General features: G+C 49.9%; 1 protein-coding gene across 3 annotated transcripts in view; it reads right to left on the bottom strand.

The window, feature by feature from the left end:
* Positions 1 to 491: 491 nt before the first annotated feature.
* Positions 492 to 10,593, bottom strand: part of LOC120036173 (mitogen-activated protein kinase 6-like) — a 38,937-nt gene continuing 28,835 nt past the window's right edge. For all 3 annotated transcript variants that reach the window (XM_038982646.1, XM_038982645.1, XM_038982648.1), the window contains exons 4-8: positions 5,840 to 5,984; positions 3,167 to 3,331; positions 2,794 to 2,989; positions 2,520 to 2,643; positions 492 to 2,430 (exon numbers count right to left, since the gene is read on the bottom strand). In XM_038982646.1, the coding sequence (XP_038838574.1) occupies positions 1,171 to 2,430; positions 2,520 to 2,643; positions 2,794 to 2,989; positions 3,167 to 3,331; positions 5,840 to 5,984 (1,890 nt within the window). In that variant the 3' untranslated portion in view covers positions 492 to 1,170. The remainder of the gene's footprint in view (positions 2,431 to 2,519; positions 2,644 to 2,793; positions 2,990 to 3,166; positions 3,332 to 5,839; positions 5,985 to 10,593) is intronic.

Here is a 10,593-nt window from a genome sequence, read left to right as displayed (position 1 = left end):
TTGGTTTGCCTAGTTTGTAAATGGCTTTAAGCAATATGACCACCATCTAGTGGCCACAATAAATTAATAACACGATTTGGTTCAAGACTCGAAGACTGCAGGTGGTGGTAAGTCACCAATATTAGCGTTACACTCTTCAAACATCAAAAGAAGAAGAAAATATACTACTTTAAAATGGAGATAGCCTCAATGGCCCTGGCCATGCTGTCACAGACACCAGAATGGCCCTGGCCATGCTGTCACAGACACCAGAATGGCCCTGGCCATGCTGTCACAGACACCAGAATGGCCCTGGCCATGCTGTCACAGACACCAGAATGGCCCTGGCCATGCTGTCACAGACACCAGAATGGCCCTGGCCATGCTGTCACAGACACCAGAATGGCCCTGGCCATGCTGTCACAGACACCAGAATGGCCCTGGCCATGCTGTCACAGACACCAGAATGGCCCTGGCCATGCTGTCACAGACACCAGAATGGCCATGGCCATGCTGTCACAGACACCAGAATGGCCCTGGCCATGCTGTCACAGACACCAGAATGGCCCTGGCCATGCTGTCACAGACACCAGAATGGCACAGATACAAAGCTGTGATTTCTATACATCTCTTCCTGCGTTGACCACATCACTGATCTGAGACGGTCAGATTGGTTTAAGTAATAGGGTGCAAACTTTCCTTTCACTTATTCAGCCAGGTCTCAGATCAGTGATGAGCTCAGGGGAAGGCTGCAGGATGAACAGTTCTGCTAGCATAGCACCACTTCTCATATCCCTCGATTATCTCCTATCCAATTCTCCACCTCTCTTCCCCATTCCTCCTCTCCTTTAGTCTACAGTACTCAGTGTGCAGTGTAAATGCTGCCAGTTTGTGGATGCTGAGGGATAATTGGGGAGATCAACTCAGGTAGGCCCAGTGAACCCAGAGGTAATAACTCTGACGTTTGATCTGTTAGCAACTTTCAACCCAGTCTATTTTACCTTTAACTCCTACAACTAAAAAAAATAATACAAAATAAAAGTGTATATTTTAAAAAGGAGCCATACGATAAGGTATGAAATGATTCAAGTAAAATAACATTACTATCATAATGAAATAAAATACAAGGACAACAGAACAGAACCAGCCTAGAGATCTTGCACTGTGAGGAGCATGGTATCGTTTATGTTTCTAATTCAGATGCTTGAAGAAGCTGCTGTAGGTTGTGTGGGCGATCTGAGGAGAGCACTTGACCGTGGAGGGAGCGAGGGAGGCCTGGATGGATTTGACCGTGGAGGGAGCGAGGGAGGCCTGGATGGATTTGAGCGGCACTTCGGTCGTAGCATCGAACCCCGGCAGCGCCAGAGAGTCCAGCTGCATGTTAAACATGATTTCTCCGCTCCGCGCCAGGAAGCCCCCCTCGTCCCGTTCCCTCTCCCCTCCCACATCCGAGGGCTCGGGTTCTGGGGTGTCGGCGCTAGCAACACTCTCCCCGCTGTCCTCGTCCTTCCTGCTGAACAGTCTGTCCAGGTAGCTGGTGTAGGAGCTGTCCTTCTGGAGCTGCTCCTCTTTCCCAACGTCCCAGCGCCCCGCCCCGTCCATCAGACACCCACCTCTCCGCTCCTCCACCCTCTCCCCCCCTCCGAAGCTCTCCCAGGGGTGTGCGGGACGCGCCCCAGACCCAGCGGTCCCCACGGTGATGCTGACCTGAGCAAAGTTGACCAGACACTTCTCCTCCTTCTCCTGGCTGATGGTTTTGGACATGGAGCCTGACCGCGGAGCCTCCAGCTGGGACACAGACGAGTTGAGCTCGTTCAGGAGGCCCACCTCGTTCAGGAGGCCCACCTCGCTCAGGAGGCCCACCTCGCTCAGGAGGCCCACTTCCACCTCGCTCAGGAGGCCCACGTCCCCCAGGAGTCCCACGTCGCTGGGCTCAGTTCGCAGGCTCAGTTTGATGGTGCCGGCGATGAAGGAGTCAAAGTCAAAGCCTTGATTCTGTTGAGTAGTCTGGGTCTGGTTCTTCTCTTGCTGGGAGTCCTTCTCCACGGGGCCCTTCTCTACCTGTAGAACCATCTGAGCCTTCACAAGGCCGTTCTTCTCACACTTGCTCTTCTGGGCCTTGTGCTCCTTGTCTCTGCCTGCAGCCTGGGCCTGTTTCTCTCTACTCTGCTGCTCCTTCCAGTTGGACAGATCTATAATGAGTTTGGGCTCGTAGTAGTGGTTGACCTCGCTGTCCCTCCAGATCAGATTATCCAGGTAGGATGGAGACGCCACCTTGTAGTTACAGGTGTGGGAACACTCCAGGTCACAGTACTTGTTCTCGTGGTGAAGGTCCAAGTGTTCGTCATCGGGGTCGGGCCACGAGCGTTCGGGAGTGAAGAGGGAGGAGTAGCCGTAGGAAGGATCGTCCAGGAACTCCCGGTCTCCGTCTGCATACTTACGAGGGTCCACCTGGAGGGACAGGGGTTAGGGTGGTGACTTGAGGAAGGTGTGTGTGTGTGTGTGTGTGTGTGTGTGTGTGTGTGTGTTTCTCTCCGTACCTGGACCTCCTCCTCGTCAGTTTGGTCAGACAGAGCCCGAGGGTCCACCTGTACCTCGTCAGTGTCCAGAGTGCTGTGGGTGTGGAGGTGCCAGTCCCCTTCAGAAAGCTGGCTGTCACGGTACCTGATGGCAGGAGGGAGATAAAGGGTTAAGACAACCCAAGCACAAACCCCTGTGTTTGACATCCACAGTAAAGAAACCCTCTTCTATAACTAGCTAGCTATGGAACCCAGTTGTAAGTATGTATGTAGAATACAGTATGTCTCCATGTACCTGTCCCAGGTGTGGCTGTGACCCTGGTCCATCAGTAAGATATCATCCACCTCATCCTCTATGTGGAAGGGGTGCAGGGAGACGGGTTCGTCCAGGGGGAAGGAGTAGTCAGACATGTAGGGGTGGGCTAGGGCTTCTTCTGCTGTCAGACGGTCCATGGGGTTAAAGGTCAGGATCTTTTGCAGAAAATCCAGGGCTGGAAGGGAAGAGGAACATTTACCATGGTGCAGTGTGGCATGTATGGGGCTTTACAATATGGTATAGAATAGGAGTGTGTTAGTTTGTGTGTGTTCACCTGGTGGTATGATGTCAGGCATCAGTTTGTCCAGTGTGTGTGTTTACGTCACGAGTGTGAATGTGTGTCTACACTCACCCTGTGGGCTGACGTCGGGCAGTAGCTTGGCCAGTGGGTTGTGTGGCTGGGACATGTCACTGTGTATGAAGACGGGGATAACACTGTGTAACTCCTGCCTGTCCTCTTCTCTCAGCACAGGGATGGACTCCAGGATCAGCTGCATCTGCTCCAGCTCATGTGCTCCTGCAGAACACCGGTTCAAAACAGGGTTAAAAACACAGGACACGGGTTATTACAGGATAACACAGGGTTTGTTTACACCCAACTGTCGGATCACCAACTCAGTGGCCTTGTGGTTAGTGTCCACCGTGAGATTGAAAGGTTGGGATGTGTAGTATCCTTAAAGTCTTCTTAGAGTTATGACTCATGAGACTTAAGTACGGTTTAGTATTTAATTGTAACTTAGAATTACATTCTCTAATGCACCTGGCTTAAGCTACCTGAAGCTTTCTTAATCATAGTTATATAGGCAGACATAGGAAATAGCTACGGATAGCGGGAAGCAAACCTATTGGTAAACATAAATATACCAGGTTACTACAGGACGGTTTGATCCCTGGTCGAGTGAGTGATACCAAAGACTCTAAAAATAGGACCTGATGCTTCTCTGTCTGTTCACTAAGCACAAGATTCAGTCAGTTAGCCAACTCCCAAAGTTACCTCAGGTTAGCCAGCCAACTCCCAAAGTTACCACAGGTTAGCCAGCCAACTCCCAAAGTTACCACAGGTTAGCCAGCCAACTCCCAAAGTTACCACAGGTTAGCCAGCCAACTCTCCAGGTTACCTCAGGTTAGCCAGCCAACTCTCCAGGTTACCTCAGGTTAGCCAGCCAACTCCCAAAGTTACCTCAGGTTAGCCAGCCAACTCCCAAAGTTACCTCAGGTTAGCCAGCCAACTCCCAAAGTTACCTCAGGTTAGCCAGCCAACTCTCCAGGTTACCTCAGGTTAGCCAGCCAACTCTCCAGGTTACCTCAGGTTAGCCAGCCAACTCTCCAGGTTACCTCAGGTTAGCAAGCCAACTCTCCAGGTTACCTCAGGTTAGCAAGCTAACTCTCCAGGTTACCTCAGGTTAGCAAGCTAACTCTCCAGGTTACCTCAGGTTAGCCAGCCAACTCTCCAGGTTACCTCAGGTTAGCCAGCCAACTCTCCAGGTTACCTCAGGTTAGCCAGCCAACTCTCCAGGTTACCTCAGGTTAGCCAGCCAACTCCCAAAGTTACCTCAGGTTAGCCAGCCAACTCCCAAAGTTACCACAGGTTAGCCAGCCAACTCTCCAGGTTACCTCAGGTTAGCCAGCCAACTCTCCAGGTTACCTCAGGTTAGCCAGCCAACTCTCCAGGTTACCTCAGGTTAGCCAGCCAACTCTCCAGGTTACCTCAGGTTAGCAAGCCAACTCTCCAGGTTACCTCAGGTTAGCAAGCTAACTCTCCAGGTTACCTCAGGTTAGCAAGCTAACTCTCCAGGTTACCTCAGGTTAGCCAGCCAACTCTCCAGGTTACCTCAGGTTAGCCAGCCAACTCTCCAGGTTACCTCAGGTTAGCCAGCCAACTCTCCAGGTTACCTCAGGTTAGCCAGCCAACTCCCAAAGTTACCTCAGGTTAGCCAGCCAACTCCCAAAGTTACCACAGGTTAGCCAGCCAACTCTCCAGGTTACCTCAGGTTAGCCAGCCAACTCCCAAAGTTACCTCAGGTTAGCCAGCCAACTCCCAAAGTTACCACAGGTTAGCCAGCCAACTCTCCAGGTTACCTCAGGTTAGCCAGCCAACTCTCCAGGTTACCTCAGGTTAGCCAGCCAACTCTCCAGGTTACCTCAGGTTAGCCAGCCAACTCTCCAGGTTACCTCAGGTTAGCCAGCCAACTCTCCAGGTTACCTCAGGTTAGCCAGCCAACTCTCCAGGTTACCTCAGGTTAGCCAGCCAACTCTCCAGGTTACCTCAGGTTAGCCAGCCAACTCCCAAAGTTACCTCAGGTTAGCCAGCCAACTCCCAAAGTTACCACAGGTTAGCCAGCCAACTCTCCAGGTTACCTCAGGTTAGCCAGCCAACTCCCAAAGTTACCTCAGGTTAGCCAGCCAACTCCCAAAGTTACCACAGGTTAGCCAGCCAACTCTCCAGGTTATCTCAGGTTAGCCAGCCAACTCTCCAGGTTACCTCAGGTTAGCCAGCCAACTCTCCAGGTTACCTCAGGTTAGCAAGCTAACTCTCCAGGTTACCTCAGGTTAGCAAGCTAACTCTCCAGGTTACCTCAGGTTAGCAAGCTAACTCTCCAGGTTACCTCAGGTTAGCAAGCTAACTCTCCAGGTTACCTCAGTTAGCTAGCTAACTCTCCAGGTTACCTCAGGTTAGCAAGCTAACTCTCCAGGTTACCTCAGGTTAGCAAGCTAACTCTCCAGGTTACCTCAGTTAGCAAGCTAACTCTCCAGGTTACCTCAGTTAGCTAGCTATCTTTCAAGGTTACACCCCCCCCGCAAGAGTTAACACCGATATAGACAAGCAGCTCCATATCCATACCCCCGTGGCACCACTTCACTGTCTGCCCCATATCAGTTACGCCATGTCAGTCAGAGTGTGAGGTGTGTGAGCTCTGCCAGAACCCACGTGCTATGAAGCCTGTGGCCTACATTTCTGCCCCATAGTTCAGTGGCACAGTCACCTGCCTCACGGGTCACCAGTGTGAGTCTGTGCTTGACTGACCTGCGAAGAGCGTTTTCCCGGTGAGCATCTCGGCGAAGATGCATCCGGCAGCCCACATGTCAATGGCCTTGGTGTAGTTGTTAGGGGAGAGCAGCAGGCGAGGAGACCGGTACCATTTAGTCACCAAACCCTCAGAAAGATGACCCTGGAGAAGGAGGGAGAGAGGAAAAGGGGAGGGTGAGTTGAGTCTTTAGTGAGAAGTACACACTAAGAGTTGAATGGGAGTAAGAGCCTGATAAACCTGAATTCATAGGACCCCTCCCTCTCTGTTCAGAATGACTCAACCTCTCCCTCTCTGTTCAGAATGACTCAATCCCCCTCTCTCTGTTCAGAATGACTCAATCCCCCTCTCTCTGTTCAGAATGACTCAATCCCCCTCTCTCTGTTCAGAATGACTCAATCCCCCTCTCTCTGTTCAGAATGACTCAATCCCCCTCTCTCTGTTCAGAATGATTCAACTAGAGGTCGACCGATTAATCGGAATGGCCAATTAATTAGGGCCGATTTCAAGTTTTCATAACAATTGGAAATCGGTATTTTTGGGCGCCGATTTTTTAAATATTTTTTTATACCTTTATTTAACTAGGCAAGTCACTTAAGAACACTCTTATTTTCAATGACGGCCTAGGAACGGTGGGATAACTGCCTTGTTCAGGGAAAGAACGACAGATTTTCACCTTGTCAGCTCGGGGGATCCAATCTTGCAACCTTACAGTTAACTAGTCCTACGGAATAACGGCCTGCCTCTCTCTCGTTGCACTCCACAAGGAGACTGCCTGTTACGCGAATGCAGTAAGCCAAGGTAAGTTGCTAGCTAGCATTAAACTTATCTTATAAAAAACAATCAATCATAACCACTCGTTAACTACACATGGTTGATGGTATTACTAGGTATTATCTAGCGTTGCATATAATCTGACTGAGCATACAAGCATACAAGTATCTAAGTATCTGACTGAGCGGTGGTAGGCAGAAGCTGGCGCGTAAACATTCATTCAAACAGCACTTTCGTGCGTTTTGCCAGCAGCTCTTCGTTGTACGTCAAGCATTGCGCTGTTTATGACTTCAAGCCTATCAACTCCCGAGATGAGGCGGGTGTGACCGAAGTCAAATGGCTAGCTAGTTAGCGCGCGCTAATAGCGTTTCAAACGTCACTCGCTCTGAGCCTTCTAGTAGTTGTTCCCCTTGCTCTGCATGGGTAACGCTGCTTCGATGGTGGCTGTTGTCGTTGTGTTGCTGGTTCGAGCCCAGGGAGGAGCGAGGAGAGGGACAGAAGCTATACTGTTACACTTGCAATACTAAAGTGCCTATAGGAACATCCAATAGTCAAAGGTTAATGAAATACAAATGGTATAGAGGGAAATAGTCCTATAATTCCTATAATAACTACAACCTAAAACTTCTTACCTGGGAATATTGAAGACTCATGTTAAAAGGAACCACCAGCTTTCATATGTTCTCATGTTCTGAGCAAGGAACTTAAACGTTAGCTTTCTTACATGGCACATATTGCACTTTTACTTTCTTCTCCAACACTTTGTTTTTGCATTATTTAAACCAAATTGAACATGTTTCATTATTTACTTGAGGCTAAATTGATTTTATTGATGTATTATATTAAGTTAAAATAAGTTCATTCAGTATTGTTGTAATTGTCATAAAAAAAATAAAAATGGTTTGTAATAATCGTCCGATTAATCGGTATCGGCTTTTTTGTCCCCCAATAATCGGTATCGGTGTTGAAAAATCATAATCGGTTGACCTCTAGACTCAACCCCCCTCTCTCTGTTCAGAATGACTCAACCCCCCTCTCTCTGTTCAGAATGACTCAACCCCCCTCTCTCTGTTCAGAATGACTCAACCCCCCTCTCTCTGTTCAGAATGACTCAACCCCCCTCTCTCTGTTCAGAATGACTCAACCCCCCTCTCTCTGTTCAGAATGACTCAACCCCCCTCTCTCTGTTCAGAATGACTCAACCCCCCTCTCTCTGTTCAGAATGACTCAACCCCCCTCTCTCTGTTCAGAATGACTCAACCCCCCTCTCTCTGTTCAGAATGACTCAACCCCCCTCTCTCTGTTCAGAATGACTCAACCCCCCTCTCTCTGTTCAGAATGACTCAACCCCCCTCTCTCTGTTCAGAATGACTCAACCCCCCTCTCTCTGTTCAGAATGACTCAACCCCCCTCTCTCTGTTCAGAATGACTCAACCCCCCTCTCTCTGTTCAGAATGACTCAACCTCTTTCTCTCTGTGTGTGTTCAGAATGTGACTGAAACTGGTTTATCAGCTCTTATGAGATACACCTAAAACACAGACCCATAGCTTACTAGTTTATTTATATTAATGAAACAGTTGTCATCCTACTGTACTGCAGTGTGTGTGTGTGTGTGTGTGTGTGTGTGTGTGTGTGTGTGTGTGTGTGTGTGTGTCTCTCTCTCTCCAGGCTTGTATTGACTTCAAAAGCACCATTGATCCTGTTAACTACATTCAGCTAATGACCTCTTAATGGTTGAGAAGCAGAGACTCAAAGCTGTATCAACAGAACAAGCTGCTTCTGGATGCTTCCCCTATGGCCCCCTATTCCCTACATGGACCCTGGTCAACAGTAGTGCACTGTAAACCCCTATGGCCCCCTATTCCCTACATGGACCCTGGTCAACAGTAGTGCACTGTAAAGCCCTATGGCCCCCTATTCCCTACATGGACCCTGGTCAACAGTAGTGTACTGTAAAGCCCTATGGCTCCCTATTCCCTACATGGACCCTGGTCAACAGTAGTGTACTGTAAAGCCCTATGGCCCCCTATTCCCTACATGGACCCTGGTCAACAGTAGTGTACTGTAAAGCCCTATGGCTTCCTATTCCCTACATGGACCCTGGTCAACAGTAGTGCACCGTAAAGCCCTATGGCTCCCTATTCCCTACATGGACCCTGGTCAACAGTAGTGCACCGTAAAGCCCTATGGCTCCCTATTCCCTACATGGACCCTGGTCAACAGTAGTGCACCGTAAAGCCCTATGGCTCCCTATTCCCTACATGGACCCTGGTCAACAGTAGTGTACTGTAAAGCCCTATGGCTCCCTATTCCCTACATGGACCCTGGTCAACAGTAGTGTACTGTAAAGCCCTATGGCCCCCTATTCCCTACATGGACCCTGGTCAACAGTAGTGTACTGTAAAGCCCTATGGCTCCCTATTCCCTACATGGACCCTGGTCAACAGTAGTGTACTGTAAAGCCCTATGGCCCCCTATTCCCTACATGGACCCTGGTCAACAGTAGTGTACTGTAAAGCCCTATGGCTTCCTATTCCCTACATGGACCCTGGTCAACAGTAGTGCACTGTAAAGCCCTATGGCTCCCTATTCCCTACATGGACCCTGGTCAACAGTAGTGTACTGTAAAGCCCTATGGCTCCCTATTCCCTACATGGACCCTGGTCAACAGTAGTGTACTGTAAAGCCCTACGGCTCCCTATTCCCTACATGGACCCTGGTCAACAGTAGTGTACTGTAAAGCCCTATGGCCCCCTATTCCCTACATGGACCCTGGTCAACAGTAGTGTACTGTAAAGCCCTATGGCTTCCTATTCCCTACATGGACCCTGGTCAACAGTAGTGCACTGTAAAGCCCTATGGCTCCCTATCCCCTACATGGACCCTGGTCAACAGTAGTGCACTGTAAAGCCCTATGGCTCCCTATTCCCTACATGGACCCTGGTCAACAGTAGTGTACTGTAAAGCCCTATGGCTCCCTATTCCCTACATGGACCCTGGTCAACAGTAGTGCACTGTAAAGCCCTATGGCTCCCTATTCCCTACATGGACCCTGGTCAACAGTAGTGCACTGTAAAGCCCTATGGCCCCCTATTCCCTACATGGACCCTGGTCAACAGTAGTGCACTGTAAAGCCCTATGGCTCCCTATTCCCTACATGGACCCTGGTCAACAGTAGTGCACTGTAAAGCCCTATGGCTTCCTATTCCCTACATGGACCCTGGTCAACAGTAGTGCACTGTAAAGCCCTATGGCCCCCTATTCCCTACATGGACCCTGGTCAACAGTAGTGCACTGTAAAGCCCTATGGCTCCCTATTCCCTACATGGACCCTGGTCAACAGTAGTGCACTGTAAAGCCCTATGGCTTCCTATTCCCTACATGGACCCTGGTCAACAGTAGTGCACTGTAAAGCCCTATGGCTCCCTATTCCCTACATGGACCCTGGTCAACAGTAGTGTACTGTAAAGCCCTATGGCTTCCTATTCCCTACATGGACCCTGGTCAACAGTAGTGCACTGTAAAGCCCTATGGCCCCCTATTCCCTACATGGACCCTGGTCAACAGTAGTGTACTGTAAAGCCCTATGGCCCCCTATTCCCTACATGGACCCTGGTCAACAGTAGTGCACCGTAAAGCCCTATGGCTCCCTATTCCCTACATGGACCCTGGTCAACAGTAGTGCACCGTAAAGCCCTATGGCTTCCTATTCCCTACATGGACCCTGGTCAACAGTAGTGCACTGTAAAGCCCTATGGCTCCCTATTCCCTACATGGACCCTGGTCAACAGTAGTGCACTGTAAAGCCCTATGGCTCCCTATTCCCTACATGGACCCTGGTCAACAGTAGTGCACTGTAAAGCCCTATGGCCCCCTATTCCCTACATGGACCCTGGTCAACAGTAGTGCACTGTAAAGCCCTATGGCCCCCTATTCCCTACATGGACCCTGGTCAACAGTAGTGTACTGTAAAGCCCT

Source organism: Salvelinus namaycush, unplaced genomic scaffold (genome assembly GCF_016432855.1).
Source record: "Salvelinus namaycush isolate Seneca unplaced genomic scaffold, SaNama_1.0 Scaffold123, whole genome shotgun sequence".
Classification (NCBI taxonomy): Eukaryota; Metazoa; Chordata; class Actinopteri; order Salmoniformes; family Salmonidae; genus Salvelinus; species Salvelinus namaycush.
The sequence above is the reverse complement of the archived record's forward strand: the minus strand, read 5'-3'. Positions and strand labels throughout refer to the sequence as shown.